The 16,710-nt window shown below is 46.4% G+C and overlaps 1 protein-coding gene across 3 annotated transcripts; it reads left to right on the top strand.

The window, feature by feature from the left end:
• Positions 1 to 2,361: 2,361 nt before the first annotated feature.
• LOC100078607 (WD repeat and coiled coil containing) lies at positions 2,362 to 13,814 on the top strand. Of its 3 annotated transcripts, XM_029072403.1 has the most exons (7): positions 2,362 to 2,525; positions 3,517 to 3,558; positions 5,120 to 5,180; positions 5,835 to 5,886; positions 7,129 to 9,028; positions 9,374 to 9,491; positions 13,269 to 13,814. In XM_029072403.1, exons 4-7 carry the CDS (start codon positions 5,864 to 5,866, stop codon positions 13,493 to 13,495), a joined length of 2,268 nt encoding a protein of 755 aa, XP_028928236.1. In that variant the 5' UTR covers positions 2,362 to 2,525; positions 3,517 to 3,558; positions 5,120 to 5,180; positions 5,835 to 5,863; the 3' UTR covers positions 13,496 to 13,814. The 3 variants fall into 3 exon arrangements, with proteins under 3 accessions (XP_028928236.1, XP_028928237.1, XP_028928235.1); XM_029072404.1 differs by lacking the exon at positions 5,120 to 5,180 and having other exon boundaries at positions 2,362 to 2,519; positions 3,514 to 3,558; XM_029072402.1 differs by lacking the exon at positions 5,120 to 5,180.
• The last annotated feature ends 2,896 nt before the right edge of the window (positions 13,815 to 16,710 follow it).

Genomic DNA, 16,710 nt, shown 5'->3' with positions numbered 1-16,710 from the left:
AAGTCCTTTCCCTTCTCTGTCCCTCACTTACCTCATCTGTAAAATGGGAATTAAGACCCTGAACTCCAAATGGGACATGGACTGATTAGGTTAGCCCTTAGGGCAGTGCTTGGCACATAGTGAGCCCTGAACAAATAACATTATTATTATTATCTGCCTCAGTGCATACATAGGAAGCACTTAAATATTGTCCAAAAAATGATGGTTTTGGAGGAGGGGGGAGAAATCCTATGCGTTAGGTCCTTAAATGAGCCTCCAAATGCGTGGCTTAGTGGAAAGAGGCCGGTCTTGGAAGTCTGAGGTCATGGGTTCGAATCCCTGCTCCGCCACCTGCCTGCTGTGTGACCTTGGGCAAGTCACTTGACTTCTCTGGGCCTCAGTTACCTCCTCTGGAAAAATGGGGATTAAAAAATGTTGAGCCCCCACGTGGGGCAATCTGATGTCCCTGTATCTGCCCCAGCGCTTAGAACAGTGCTCTGCACATAGTAAGCGCTTAAATACCAACATTATTATCTGCCCCCAGCGCTTAGAACAGTGCACTGCACATAGTAAGCACTTAACAAATACTAACATTATCTGCCCCCAGTGCTTAGAACAGTGCTCTGCACATAGTAAGCACTTAAATACCAACATTATTATTTGCCCTCAGTGCTTAGCACAGTGCTCTGCACATAGTAAGCGCTTAACAAATACCAACATTATTATCTGCCCCCAGCGCTTAGCACAGTGCTCTGCACATAGTAAGCACTTAACAAATACCAACATTATTATCTGCCCCCAGCGCTTAGAACAGTGCTCTGCACATAGTAAGCGCCTAACAGATACCATAATTATTATTCTTGCTTTTCCCCTTTCACGGAGGTTTCTGGACTGCGGTGGATACACAGGCTTGAAATGAGAATAACTTGAGATTTTGCACGTGTTTCCAGCTATTGCTGCATGGCTCAGTGGCAAGAGCCCGGGCTTGGGAGTCCGAGGTCATGGGTTCGAATGCCGACTCTGCCACCTGTCAGCTGGGTGACTGTGGGCGTCACTTCACTTCTCTGGGCCTCAGTGACCTCATCTGTCAATTGGGGATGCAGCGTGGCGCAGTGGAAAGAGCACGGGCTTTGGAGTCAGGGCTCATGAGTTCGAATCCCAGCTCTGACACTTGTCAGCTGTGTGACTGTGGGCAAGTCACTTAACTTCTCTGTGCCTCAGTTCCCTCATCTGTAAAATGGGGATTAAGACTGTGAGCCCCACGTGGGACAACCTGATTCCCCTGTGTTTACCCCAGCGCTTAGAACAGTGCTCTGCACATAGTAAGCGCTTAACAAATACCAACATTAAGACTGGGAGCCTAACGTGGGACAACCTGATGACCCTGCATCTCCCCCAGCGCTTAGAACAGTGCTCTGCACGTAGTAAGCGCTTAACAGCTCTGCCACGTGTCAGCTGGGTGACTGTGGGCAAGTCACTTCACTACTCTGGGCCTCAGTGACCTCATCTGGAAAATGGGGATGAAGACTGGGAGCTTCACATGGGACAACCTAATGACGCTGGAGCTCCCCCAGCGCTTAGAACAGTGCTCTGCACGTAGTAAGCGCTTAACAAATACCAACATTATTATTATTGATTCCATTTAGTTGCCATTGTTTTTATGAGATGTTCTTCCCCTTGACTCTATTTATTGCCATTGTTCTTGTCTGCCTTTCTCCCCCGATTAGACCGTAAGCCCGTCAAAGGGCAGGGACCGTCTCTATCTGTTGCCGACTTGTCCATTCCAAGCGCTTAGCACAGTGCTGTGCACGTAGTAAGCGCTCAATAAATACTATTGAATGCATTCTTCATGCATTATAGAGAAGCAGCCGTGGCTCAGTGGAAAGAGCCCGGGCTTTGGAGTCAGAGGTCATGGGTTCGAATCCCAGCTCTGCCACTTGTCAGCTGGGTGACTGTGGGCGAGTTACTTCCCTTCTCAGGGCCTCAGTTCCCTCATCTGTCAAATGGGGATGCAGACTGTGAATCCCACGTGGGACAACCTGATTCCCCTGTGTCTACCCCAGCGCTTAGAACAGTGCTCGGCACATAGTAAGCGCTTAACAAATACCAAATCATCATCATTCTTGCTGGGGGTGGGAATCCGCTCCACCTCCCTCCACGTTCCAGGCCGCAGTTTGGCGCTTGCCGCGGGGGCTGCCGGGCCGGCGCGCGAACCGCCGCCGAACCGCCGCCGAACCCGCGCAAGTGCCCGGATGTGGGGGGGGGGAGCCGGACCCGAGGGGGGAGGCTCCGCCAGCCAATGGGATTCGCGGGCCGCGGAGGGGCGGGCCAATCAGCGACCGGGGCAGAAAGTGGGCTTCCGGTGGCGCCGCCGGGCCGTCACTTTAGGGCCTGGCGCGGGCCGGGCCGGAGGGAAGGCGGGGCTACGCCATTTTGGGGCCGTTGGGCGCTGGGCAGGGCAGTTTCCCCCCCTAATTATCCTCTCTCCCGTCTCCTGCCGAGGGGACGAAGCCTGCCCAACTTGTCCCGCCCTCCTCCTCCTCCAGGTGGCCGCCGGGATAAAGGGGTCCCACTGGTCAGGGACTGGGGGGGAGGGGGCAGGACAGGTTGGCCATGGTTGACGCCCTTTCATTGCGTTGACCTTCCTGCAGCCAAAACGACGGCGTTCAAGCTCCCACTCTGTGCCCAGCACTGTTCCCAAGCTCTAGGGTGGCAGCGAGGTCAGACTGGCCCACTTGAGGCTCACCGACCCCATCTTACAGAGGAGGAAACTGAGGCCCAGGGAAGCGACTGGGCCAAAGTCACCCAGCTGACAAGTGGCGGTGGGATTAGAACCCACGACCTCGGACTCCCAAACTCTCGCCACTTATTCCCCTGTGTCTACCCCAGCGCTTACAACAGTGCTCGGCACATAGTAAGCGCTTAACTACCAACATTATTATTATTCTAGTGCTTCTCCACCTTTCACGGCTGCCCCGTTAGGCTGCAAGCTCTTGGAGGGCAGGATGCACATTTTTCTAAAAAAATGGTATCTGTTGAGTGCTTACTATGCAGCAGGCACTGTACTAAGCACTGGGGCCCACACAGGCCGAGCAGCTTGGACCCAGTCCCTGTCCCCCATGGGGCTCTCAGGCCTAACTCCCATTTTACAGATGAGGGAACTGAGGCCCAGTGAAGTAACTTGCCTAAAGTCATGCAGCAGACAGGTGGCAGAGCTGGGATTAGAACCCAGATCCTCTGACTCCCAGGCCCGGGCTCCATCCTCTAGGCTTTGCTATTTCTCTAATCGTAAGCTCCCAAGAGCCCAGTGCAACACTCTGCACCCCAAATATTTTAATAAAAATGGGGGACGGTAATGATGGTGGAGGCATTTTAAATATGAGGGGATGCATTTTTTTCCCCAGACTTTGCAAAGCAAATCACTCTGCAATAGATAACTGACACAGTCACCGCATCAGACACACAACTCAGTATTCTAATTCATCTTCCAAAAGTATAAACTTAACAAATGGAAAATCTTTGTTTACCTATTTACAGGCTCCCTGCAGGTGGGTGGATGTGAGGATCGAGTAATTACAGGTATTTACCCATTACTGACCGTCTCTGTCATCTCTTGTATTTAGTCTCAAAAAATACAGATGAAGCTATGTCCATGTGTTATTCTCATTTCTAGATTGCAAATACTGAAATGGCATACTGGTGTTAGGATAGACCAGAACTGTCTGTGTTTAACCCAATGTAAATGTATTGTTTGGCAAGAGGTACAATTACTGGCAACTGGGTAATGTTGGGCCAGTATTCTGCATTTAGTTTTCTTGGTGATTATTTGAGTTTTTCGATAAACAGAGGTCCAGATTGCATAGCATTTGGATTCTGCTTAAACCACCAGAAACACCAAGCTAATTTCTTAAAACATTATTGATCCAGATGTTCTGCTAGTATTAAACCTACCGAAATGCAGAGAAACTTTGTTGTAATGCAGTCTTCCTTGACTCCTCCCTTCATTGTTATTTTCCCCTATAATACTAAAAAACACAGCAATCTTAGAACTCATCATTAGCATGTAAGTGGCTCAAATCACAATTTTCTCTGCCCAGGCATTATTTATCAATAAGCTTTTAAAAGCCCATAAGTAGGTATTAGGGTAGAACTTTTGATACCTGACCAATAAGATGGGAGGAGGCAATCAACTTTGTTAGCCAATAATGAAAGTTCAGGGGACTTATTCCCCATATAGAAGGGTAGGAAACCACCACCAAACAGTGCAGTCTGACCAAAAGAAAGGTCACTAAAAGCTGCTGAGAACAAGAAAACCTGCAAAGAGGTATGAAAGATAAATCAGGCGATAAAAGCAACATCACCAGTTGCTGCCTTGGAAAAGTAACATGTGTGTTAGTAACTCTAGTTGCCCTTTGGTAATTACGGAATGGAAATTCTCAGTTAAAAATTATGCTTTGCCCATAAGTCAGCCAGAAATTGTCTCCTCTGCTTTCTAAAGTTCTGCCACTTGTTCTTTGATTAGAAAAATCTTGATAACTTCTGTATTGGGATTTTGGATTACAACCAGGTTCAGTTCATTGCTAGGTTAAAAAAAAAATCAAGGGTGTTTTTTTTTTCTTTTCAATTATTTTAAAATTTTTCCTTACTGCCTTCTTGCTCATTGCCCTCTCTGCCCCCCCAGGAATGCAATTGATTGCCGAATTGTTCATTCCAAGCGCATAGTACAGTGCTCTGCACATAGTAAGCGCTCAATAAATAATATTGAATGAATGAATGGAAGGGAGCGAGTGAGTCGAAGTTGCCCAAACCACTCAGTGCTATAATCAAGCCCATTAGACAGATCCTCAGTTCTGAAGTCTCAGAATTGCAGCTTATCTATCAGTTTTTGATGGGACACCCATAATTCATATTATGCAACAATCAGTGGTAATTATTGAGTGCTTACTTTGTGCAGAGCACTGACCTAAGTGCTTGGGGGAATGCAGTACAGTCTAGAGGAGTTTACAGTCAGCAGTTTGCTATGGGTCTCACATCATTGATTTGAATTAATAAGTGAGGCCCCGCTGTTATCTCAAGAAGAGGAAAAAAAAATGGTTGTAAATGACAATGATAAATTATTTCCTTTTTTTTTTCCCCTCAGCAAACACTTGGAGAGCAAGTGGTGTTTTTAACCTTCACAGTCCAGCATGATTATTTGAAAGGTTTAAATTCATTTTTAGATTTCTTTGTAAAAACTTTAATCACTGTTTTATTCCTCTGTGTATTTGTTAGGTGCTTACTATGTGCCAGGCACTATACTAAGTGCTGGAGTAGATAGAAGCTAAACAGATTGGACAACAGTCTATGTCCCACAAGGGGGCTCTCAGTGTTTAATCCCCATTTTACAGATGAGGTAACTGAGGCCCAGAGAAGTGAGATGATTTGCCCAAGGTCAGGCAGCAGACAAGTGACAGAGCCAGGATTAGAACCCAGGTTCTTCCGACTCTCAGGCCGCGTGTTCTATCCGTGAGGCCTCACTGCTTCTCTGTTTGTCACGGTGAAGCTGACTGCTTCATGTCAGATAGTATTGGGCCCTTCTGGCATTTCCGATTATGAGTCTTTGATTGCTGTGAATTCCCGTTTAGCTAGCTTTTCCCCTCTGGGCTTTGAGGAATGAAACAATGTGCAGTCTTCAGCCACGAAATGGAGAAGGGCCTCTTTTTGCCCTTCTTCCCAGTGAATAATTGGGGATATCATTTCATTTGGAAATTGTATATGCAAGAATGCGTTGAATATTTAGAAAATCTTTTTGCAGAATCTATTTGTTTTTTTACCAGTGCACCAAGCTTTCACTAACTCTCTTCCTACTTTAAAAGGTCAGAGTGATAACAACACATCTGTGGCGATGAGCAACAGTAACTTGAAGAGGTACAGTATTCATTTGAGAACTTTAAAATTACTAGTTCTTGGGTTGCTGGTGACTGGAGATTTTGTGTTTCAAAACAGGGGAGAACTGGTTCTAACCTACTTCTACCTTAACCACCACTATTGCTATTAGTTATGATAATAATAATAATAATTATGGTGTTTGTTAAGTGCTTACTAAGTGGCAGGTGCTGTACTAAGCACTGGAGTGGATACAAGCAGATGGGGTTGAAAACAGTCCCTGTCCCATGTGGGACTCACTGTCTCAATCCCCATTTTACAGATGAGGCAACTGAGGCCCAGAGAAGTAAAATGACTTGTCCCAAGGTCACACAGCAGACAAGTGGTGGAGCCGGGATTTGAACCCATTACCTTCTGACTCCCAGGCCTGTGCTCTTCCACTGTGTATTCTGCGACCAGGCAATGACTATAGGGAACACTCTATTTGGCCTTAGTTTTGCTGCCTGTTTATGATTAAGGAAACTGAAGCTGGATTTCTGACTCTGTGATGAGTTAAGTAGTATAGGTAAGGCAGTAGAAGTCGGTAGAGAGAATAGGGATTGCTTTCAGACTAGCCCTTTCCATTTCACTCTGCAGAGGACCAGTATCCAGTATTATTATTGATAATAGTAATATAATCATAAGCATCATCATTATATTTGTTAGTTGCATACTTTTTGCCAAATACTGTATTAAACCCTGAGGTGGATGATCGGGTCAGACACAGGCCCTATCCTGCAGGGATTTTGCCAACTAAGAAAGAAAAACAGGTCTTGAATCCCCATTTTACAGATGAGGAAACTGAGGTACAGAGAAATTAAGTTCATTCATTCAATCATAGTCATTTAGTGCTTACTGTGTGCAAAGCACTATGCTCAGCACTTGCTCGTTGTGGGCAGAGAATGTGTCTGTTGTTGCACTCTTCCAAGCACTAAGTACAGTGCTCTGCACCAGTAATTGCTCAATAAATATGATTGACTGACTGAGGTGCACTAAGGCACTTTAAAACAGAATGTTCTCCAGTGGGGACTGAATAGAACCCGAGGATGCTGGATTAATTCAAAGCGCCTCAGATCGTACGATCAGATGTTCACGCAGATTTCGATTTAGTCCGCGTCGAACCCATTAGAAATGAAAATATTTGAACTGCATCTCTGACGGGTCCCGGGCTCAGTTTGGACCGTCATCCAACCTTGGCCCCGGGGGATGAGAAGGATTCATTGTCCGTCTTTCTCGTGATTTCAGCCAACCTCCGTTAGAGAGGATGGAACTGGGAAAGGGCAAACTTCTGCGGACCGGCATTAACGCCTTGACTGAAGCCGTCCACCCCATCTACGGGCTGGCCTGGACGGATGGGAAGCAGGTGCTCCTGATGCCGCTTCAGAACGGAGAACCCGGGCTGAGCGGCTCCAGCGTCATCGGGCAGTTCGAGCACGTCCACGGGCTCTCCTGGTGCCCCGTCTTTCAGGCCAACTGGCCGGCTCTGCTCGCGGTCCAGCACAAGAAGCACGTCACCGTGTGGGAGCTCTGCTACAGCAGCCCGGAGAAAAACAAGCTCCTGGTCTCCCAGAGCTGTGAAGTTAGAGAGCCGTTTCCCGTGCTCCCTCAGGGCTGCATATGGCACCCGAAGAAAGAGATCCTGACCATCCTGACCAACCAGGACGCCTCGGTGATATACTCGGTCCGTTGCGACAGCATCATCGTGAAAGCCGACATCAAAGCCAGTGGTCTCATCCACTGTGCCTGTTGGACCGAAGAGGGCAATCGCTTGGTGCTGGCCATAGGCAGCGCCTTGCATTCTTACATCTGGGACAGCACCCGGAAGACCTTGCTCCCCTGTTCCTTTTGCCCAATTTTCGACGTGGGAGGCTACATCTGTGCTACCGAAGCCACCGTGGGTCTCCAGATTGCTGTAGCCACTGAGCTTCCGTTAGATAAGATTTGTGGTTTAAATGCAGGGATGGCCTTTGATATCCCAGCCGACGGGGAGAGTAATTCTTTCCCTTCGCAGTCAACGTTACTGGTTGCCGATGAAGAGCTCCCTAAAGCTCCGGGGAAAGCTGCCCAAGATCCCGAAAAGTCCACGTCCTCTCTTTCACCAGATATGGTGGACCTGACTCATGTCCACTCCAACAATCCAAGGCCTAGACCCAGTCCGCTTCTTAATCTGAAACCCAAGGATTATTTGACGGGAAGTGGTCACGACTCCTCCCATTTGATCTTGGTGTCCTTTGAGCCGAAGGCCACCACCACTAGGAAAGTCAACATCCCCGGGATTCTGGTCCCTGACATCATGGCTTTCGATCCTAAAGCCCAGGTAGTGGCCATCGCCTCCAATACTTGCAACGTCATCTTGGTCTACTCGCTAACTCCTTCTTCGATGCCAAATATCCAGCAGATCCAACTGGCGGCCTGTGAAAGACCCAAGGGCGTTTGTTTCCTGTTCAACAGCCTACTGTTAATTTTGGTGGGGAAGCAGAAGTCCACCGAGCCTGCGTTCCTTCCCTCGTCCAAGTCCGACAAGTTCTCTCTTCACCTGATGGTTAAAGAAATACTGCTCGAGGAAGAAGACTCTTCTGTCTCCTCAGGCAGCAGCCCCAGCGATTCTCCCTCTGCAGGCGACGACATGTTAGATGTCGCCGGCCCAGGGAAGTCTCCCGAAAACCTCCCCCCGGCGTCCTTTCTAAAAGGGGAAAAGCTTTTGATCCCGGGGAGTGACACTCCTTTTCTAGGGGGAAAGCCACTTATAGAAGAAGTCAAGAGCCCTGCGTGTGAGCAGAACCAGCCACCCAGAGTGAGTAAGCGCAGCAAAACCGAGATTTCCTCCGAGCGTCTCATGGATCTGGAAACTCTGGAGGTGGAACCCGTCAGTCGGTCAGCGGCCACGCGCAGATCTCTCAAGGAGTCCAACACCCCCGCTTTTCCTAAGGTGCAGGTTAACACGCAGGAATCTCTGCGTCCGCCCAAAAGCAACCTCCCGAAGAAAGCCAGTCGGTTGCTCAAAGATCTAGAGAGGTTGTATGGGAGCTTTTCTGAATTACAGCAGCGCCTAGCTCAACTTCCTGACCTCAAGCAAAATGGGAAGACTTCTTCTGCATTGTATCCACTTTCTCAGGAACCTTCTTTTGTTCACGTCATTTATCAGGTAACTTCATCTACCAGGAGCTAGCCCCCTAATCAGGTTACCCAGGGCCGAGTCAGCCATTTGGGAGATGTTCTGGAAATCATCGTTGATGTTAACGGTGCTTCCTCTAACATTCCACTCTTTAGTCAAGTTATAGTACAGGACACTTATGCAATTTTGATTTCTCTTTCGGGGTGGGGGCCGGGGAGCAGAGAGATAATTTAGCCAATGCAAGGATTTTTGCTTCTTAATATTGAACCCAGCTAGAAATAAAGAATCCAAATTAGGATTTGAGAGTCCAAGAAATTTTGTTCCCATTCCTAATTTCTGCACTAGCCTAACAGCCTTTATTTTTTGTTTCTGGAGAAACCCCATGTTGGAGGCTCCGTCGTTGAAAGGCGAACTTTTCTCCTCTGCGACGGCAGACTTCGGCTCAGTGTGATCCAGCGGACCTTTGGCCTTTCTCTCGTTGAAATGCAGCACGGTAAGTCAAGCCAAGTAAGAGATAGAATTTTTCCATTCTACTCTGTGGTTTAAATTGGTAATGAGAACAGGAGGAGGAGGCACAGTACTGGTAGTAACGGTATTTATTGAGTGCCTGTTGGGTGCACCATTGTATTGTTCTAAGCCTTCGGAAAGTACAACAGAAGCATGAAACATTTGCTTCGCCAACAAGGAACTTAGGCTCTGACAGGGAAGACAGACATAAAAAATATTGCAGATGAAATAGGATGAATAATTGACTGTTCCGTTGATTTTATATAGGTGTATACATATATGATGGCTTAACTGAGTATGTATACTATATATATGACCGCATAACATATATTTATATATGTTAATATAGTCAATGGTACAGTAAATATATACAGTCTCAAACTCAGGTGCCGGAGAAGAGTGTAATTAACATAAATGCCAAATATGGCTAATGGGTTGATATGAATTGGGATGTTGGGTTTCAGTTGGGGAAGGCTTGTGGAGGAAGTGGGATTTTAGGAGGGCTTTAAACCCAGGAAAGGCTGCGGTCTCTTTGATTTGGAAGGGGAGAGTGGTCCAGGCCGGGGGAACTGTGCGGGAGGAGGCCGAGGTAGGGGAGCTGAGAGCCAGCGACGCTTTGGAAGCTAAACTTGCAGCTGACTGTTGAGGAGCAAGACAGCTAAACCATTTGAAGATAGAAGTTCCCCGGCGGGGAGTATATTCCGACCAGCATCATTGAAACCTTCCTTGAGGTAGCCTTGTTTTTGCCAAATGAATTGCATCGAGGGCTGCTGCATGTGGAGTGCTGTACTGGATGCTCACTGAATGCAGAGTATTGTCGGAGGTGCATGGGGACTGTCATTTTTTTTTTAAAGATCTTGTTAATCGCTTACTTTGTGCAAAGCACTGTTCTAGACTGGGGTAGTCACAAGATAATCAGGTTGGACACAGACCATGTCTCACATTGGACTCACAGTCTTAATCGCCATTTGACAGATGAGGTAACGGAGGCAAAGAGAAGCGAAGGTGTCTTGCCCAAGGTCACAGAGCAGACAAGTGGTGGAGTTGGAATTAGAACCCGGGCCCTTCTGACTCCCGAGCCCCTGCTTTATCCACTAGGCCACGCTGTTCAAGGAAAGGTTCACAATTGACTATTTCCACTCCAAAAATCTTTGTAAAAATACCAGTTCCCTTTGGCAGATTTGGCCAGTGGTACTCAGTATGTACTTTAATCTTGGTTTCTTCCTTCTAAAATGCATTTCCCAATTTCCCACATAGCGTTTTCTCAGGAGAGGGGCCAGGAAAGTCACTCTTAATTCCTCTGAACTACTTCCCCTTGAAAATGAATTTAATACTTAGAAGGCACCAATGGATTGCCGCGTCTGGTGACTTCAAAGTGCCATCCCTCAGAAACGAGAGATTGCAGAGGAACCCAAGCTGGCTGGGGACCATTGAGGCCTTGCTGTTTTTGTTTTTTTAAAACACAAGGATGATTTCAGGATTCAAAAAAAAGGAATGTTACACAAAGGACCTCCCCCCCTCGCTTCTTAGAGTAATGTACTCCGATTTAGGCTCCACAGTCTGGGGGATGCAGAGAGCTTGGAGACAAGTGAGTAAAGAGTTGTAAAGTAATATCTAGGAGTGAAGGCTGGGTGATTTAAATCCTGTCTGAAGTGACTTCTCAAAAGCTTTTTTCAGCCTTAGGGTTCTCTGAACAAACAGATTTTTCTCAGAGATGTTTACTGCCCCTTCAGTGGGTGACAGCTAATGGGCATTTCAAATAGGTTTAGAGCTTGGGGTTATTTCCCTTCTCGGATCCAAAATGAATTATACGGAAACTTTTGAGAGTTGATGAGAAGAAAGCCATTTTCCGCGTGTGTCTTATGAAATTCATTTGAGACTTCAAATTAACCAGTGGGATAGGAAATGGGCCTGGCAGGACTTCAAGCTTTGAAGTAGCACCCCTATGACATCCCAGCTAAGCCTGGACATTGGCTAACCAAGGGTTAGATCCTCCTCTTGAAGGGCCTTCTTTCCAGGAATATTTCCCAATATTTTCCTTTCAGCCCTTTGTTTTTCATCTCTTCCCGTGCTGTAATGGGATCTCGCCAAGCCTTCCAAGGGTCTTGGCAGTGTATGGATTATTTCCTTAGTTTTGGACCCCACTTTTAATGCCACAGGCAGCCTTATGACTCAGATACTGGCCCATCACTCACTCTTTTTAGTCTCTGAGATTAAAGAAAAGCTCCATTTTTACCCCCCTCGAAAAATAAAAGATCGATAGGGTTCTCTGCAGTTTTATTTGTAACCCTTTAAAGCAGTTGATAAATCTGCTGTGTCTATTGAGTGTCTTTAGTGTTCAGAGCACTGTATTAACTGCTTGTGAGGGCGTGATAGAAGTAATAGACGTGATCCCTGCCTTCAAGAAGCTTGCAGTCTAGCAAAGGAGACGGGCAATAATTTCACATGCAGATAGGAAGGAGTAATAGGTCAATCTCCAAGAGAACTTCCCTGGTTAAGCCCTCTTGCCCAGCTCCTTCTCCCTTCTGTGCCATCCGTACACTAGAATCTGTGGTATATGGGCATTTGATACCCTCAACACCACAGCACTTATGTACATATCTATAAATTATATATTACAAATGATTTATATTAATGTCTCTCTCCCCTGAGACCATAAGCTTGTTGTGGGCAGGGAGTGTTTCTACCAACTCTGGTGTATTGTGCTCTTCCAAGCCTCAATGGATAATGATAATAGGGTGTATAAGGGATGTATGTAAGTGCTACATGGAGTTGTGAGTGCTTAGGTGGCCTAAAAGTGCTAAATTGGCATTTAGTGGGGTAATAAGGGGAATGGATTTCATATTAATTAAGGCCTCCTAGAGGAGATGTGATTTCAGATGGATTTTGAAGATGGCAAGCATTCTGGTCTGTCAGATAGGAAGCAGGAGAAACTTCTCAATAGTGGGGAAGGTGAGAGCAAGAGGTCAGCAGTAGGAGAGAAGAGAACAAAGTCCAGTGAGTAGGTTAGCCTGAGAGACTCCTTGTGAGCAGGGAAATGTGTCTACCCAGTCACTTGTATTGTACAAAGCACTTAGCGCAGTGATTTGCACATAGTAAGCATAGTAAAATGAATACCACTTGATTGAGAGGAAAGAAGAGTGTGAGCTGGAGCGTAGTGAGAAGGAAGCGGGTAAGTTGGTGGGAGAGAATGCCTTGAAGCCAGTGGTTTTAGTTTGATGTGAAGAGGAGTGGGCAACCCTTTTTGGTGTTGGAGGAGAAGAAACCCATTCTAACTTTCCCTTAGATCCCTCTCCTCTGGAATGAGAAAGATGATGGGGCGGGGCAATTTAAGAGGCAGTTGGTGTAATGGATAGAGCATGGGCTTGGGAGTCAGAAGGTCATGGGTTCTAATCCTGGCTCTGCCTCTTGTCAGCTGTGTAACCTTAGGCGAGTCACTTCACTTCTCTGTGCCTCAGTTACCTCATCTGTAAGATGAGGATCGAGGCGTGAGCCCCACATGGGAAAAGGAGTGTGTCCAACCTGCTTTGCTTGTATTCACCCCAGCACTTAGTACGGGGCCTGGCACTTAACAAATACAGTAATTATGAATTATTAGGTTGAGCTGCTGCTGCTTGCGGCTGCTCCTATCTAGCTCTGTCTGGTGGGCGATCAGCTTTCTGGGGTCTTCAGGTATTGAGTTGCAAAAAGCCTTTTTAGCACTATTTTTGCTTTCCCTCCAGTGACAAGTAAGGTTTGGTCCTGACTCTATTTTGCTTTGTAGAGTCCCTCTGGATCATCCTCGCCGCTGACAGTGAAGGCTTCATCCCATTAACTTTCACAGCCACCCAGGAAATAATCATAAGAGATGGCAGTGTCAGCTCAGAAACCTCCCAAGACAATTTTGCTCCAAATTCAGACCTCAGCAGGCTCCCCGAAGTCTTCAGAGACCATTCTGCCAAAAGCGGAGATGCCCATAATTCCATGGAAAAGTCAGACGGAACCATGTAAAATTTCCATTATTTGCTGCAGAACTGTTCAAACAAGATCATTTCTTTAAAAAAAAAAAAAAAAGGTTTCACAGAGGACTGTTACAAAGGCTTAAAGCCAGTATCCCAATGTGGATTTTTTTCTGTTTACTATTTTGGCCTTAGTGCTTGCAGTTGTACTGAGGCCAGAACTATATCCTTGCCCGTCACCTGGATATAGTCACAGCACTTAGAGATGCCGCAGAACAGAATTTCTTGTTGTTTCACAACTGAGGGTGTGTGTGTGTATTCAAGGTTTTATCCAATGGCAGAATTCACATAATAAAACAAAAGACAAGGTCTTGTGGGTTTATTTTATTGTTTCCAGAAGGTCTGAGAACGGAGAGTGGGGGTGTGAGGAGCTGTTCCGTGGGGAAAGGCAGCTTTAGGGATGAAGGGACAACTGGGGAGTTGGAATGAGAGGGGTTTGTGGTCTGGCGTGGTCTACTGCAGCTGTCCGTTATTGCCCGTGGGGCCCACCCTTTGAAAGGCTAAACTTCCTCAATCCACCCTGTTAGGCACCTCATCTTGATATTGAACTCTCTCCTGTGAATTCAAGTCCCAAAGTGTGAGTATTTGTGAACGTTCATTTCACTGAGGATTAATTTGCTACGCCTCGTGCACCAGTTTCACAGGCTTCGGATGCTTAGGGGTCTTGTCTCCTTTAAATAGACACCGGCTCTCTGCTGACTTCAAAGCAGGATCGTAAATTTCAGCTACAACGGCTTGAACAAATTGATCTTTACATGGCTGGTCAATGTACCTCTGCTAGATAATTTGATTCATACACAGAAGCCCCACTGCACATGCATACTCTTTCCTTTGCTTTTCTTCCCCTTTGCTTTACGATCGTCAGGAAGGAAAATAATATAGAACAGCTGTCCCCGGAGGCGCTAATCTGTTGCAATTTTTCAAGATTGAGCAGGAATTGGAAAAAGTAAGTGCACCACACAGCTCAGATGCATTAGGCGGTGGTTGAAAGAGAATGGAAGTGGAGCCAGTGTGTCTGAAATCAACTACCCAGAGACAATGACTTGGTATGGCCTGGTTCCTGTCTCTGAGGCATCTGTGGACATAATCGGATCACAGGCTTCCAGGAGCGAGTTGATTTTCCAAGCCCAGGATTCAAGGGACCCTTGGCTCTGAGGCAGGCACAAAACAGGTACCTTCGGGACTGTGTTCCAGTAATCGTCACCGAGTGCCCGCAGGATGGGTGAGACTGAGCAAGGCCCTTTGCCCTGTAGAATTTCTTTCACACATCTCAAGAGTTGATGATGTACAAGATGTACAAGTAACACTCTAGCACTTGGGAGAGTATAATATAGCAACAAACCGACACATTCCCTGCCCACAACCATCTGGACCACTGGTCTGACCCCAGCGATGGCACTATTTATGTTCTTACATGGTGCAAAAAATCAGGATCAGGATGGGCCTGGTGTTCTTGAGTTTGGTCAGGGAGGGGGAGGCAGTGGCTTTTCCCTGTGGAACTACCACACCGCTAGCCTTCTCACTTCTCTCCCATTCTCTGGCTCCCCTTGCTCCCAACCAACTGTCTGAACCCCAGAAGACTGGGATTCCCCACCCTAACTTCACGCTCCTCCGGCCTGAGGCCATAATTTTCACAGAAACAGGCCATATTCATTCATTCAATAGTATTTATTGAGTGCTTACTATGTGCAAAGCACTGTACTAAGCACTTGGGATGAACAAGTCGGCAACAGATACAGTCCCTGCCGTTTGACGGGCTTACAGTCTAATCGGGGGAGACGGACAGACAAGAACAATGGCAATATCCAGTGACACCATCCCTAGGCTCGTCATGGGCAAGAAGTATGTCCGTTTACTGTTACGCTGCACTCTCCCAAATGCTTAGTACAGTGCTCTGCACCAAGTAAGCACTCAAGTACAACTGAATGAAATACGGTCAAATGAACAGTTAACACTCTTCACAGCCTTAGGCAATATAAGGGAGTCCCACCGGCCTTTTTCCCCGACACGGAAAAGGTTATTTTCTCTGTCCAATTTTCTAGGATCACCAACAGTAACATCTGTGGTGTTTGTTAAGCACTTACTATGTGGTACGCACTGGGGTAAAGATAAGATAATCAGGTCAGACACAGTCCCTGTCTCACAGGGCTCACGGTCTAAGAGGTAGAGGGAAAGGGCATTTAATTCCCCATTTTACAGATGCGGAAACTGAAGCACTGCGAAAGTAAGTGACTTACCCAAGGTCACTTAGCAGAGAAGTGGCAACTGGGATTTGAACCCAAGTCCTCTGTCTCCCAGGCCCATGAGCTTTCCAACAGGATATGTGAAGGGACAAATGTCAGAGGCAATAACCCCACCAGATATGATCTTGTCCTGAACACAGTATACAGTGGAGTTTAAGCAACCGTCTTTTCTTGTAAACGGATTCTCGGACATTTAAGTATTTGGTTCTAGATGACTCGTTTTCCTCCTGGAGACTTGGGAAAGGCACTCGAGTGGGTGGGAATAATATATAAACTCTGTTGGAAGCCAGAAGAAATTGGATCAGAGGGATAATTATAAATATTATCACTTAAAGCCAAAAGTCAAGTATCATTTTACAATAATTTAGAAGGCTACATACTCCCAAGAGCCTAGTATGGTGCTCTGCACATAGTAAGTGGTCAATAAATATCAATTGATTACTAACTGAAGAGAGAAAGGAGGTTGGAGGCCCAGGTTTTATTTTTCCTTTTTTTAAAGGTTTAGATTCTTGTAAAACCAAGTAAAAATCACGAAACCTGTAAATAGAAACCATACAGAATTCTACCAGAACCTCCATATCTTCCCTGTTCAAGAAGGGAACTCCTCAAATCCATGGCCAAAGAAACCATTCTGGGCCAGATTCTGTCTCTGGAACTATTTCCTCTAAGATGCAAGTTTTGTAGAAACAGATTATTCAGAAATCAGACATGGGGAGAGAAACACACACCGACACAACCCCCCCTCCACCCCCAGAATACATCCAAGCACATATAGAGGAAATGTGTGTTGTTTTTTTAAATTATTTGAAGTTAAAATATTTCCAAGTTGCAGAAAGGCATCTAAATAAAAGTATTTTATTTTCCATCGGCAAAGTTGTGGCATCAGCTTTGTATTTTCCCTCCTGAAACTAAATTTTAGAAAAATACTTTTCCCCCTCCCCACACAAACAAAAAACTCCCCCAA

The sequence above is a fragment of the Ornithorhynchus anatinus genome, chromosome 9 (assembly GCF_004115215.2).
Source record: "Ornithorhynchus anatinus isolate Pmale09 chromosome 9, mOrnAna1.pri.v4, whole genome shotgun sequence".
Lineage (NCBI taxonomy): Eukaryota > Metazoa > Chordata > Mammalia > Monotremata > Ornithorhynchidae > Ornithorhynchus > Ornithorhynchus anatinus.
The sequence above is the reverse complement of the archived record's forward strand: the minus strand, read 5'-3'. Positions and strand labels throughout refer to the sequence as shown.

Bases quoted from the DNA above. Each gene is read 5' to 3' on its own strand.
- LOC100078607 (XM_029072404.1), top strand. From the start codon at position 5,864: ATGAGCAACAGTAACTTGAAGAG. The intron at 9,029-9,373 runs GTAACTTCATCT...TTGTTTCTGGAG, and splicing joins TTGTTCACGTCATTTATCAG to AAACCCCATGTTGGAGGCTC. The intron at 9,492-13,268 runs GTAAGTCAAGCC...TTTGCTTTGTAG, and splicing joins TCTCGTTGAAATGCAGCACG to AGTCCCTCTGGATCATCCTC.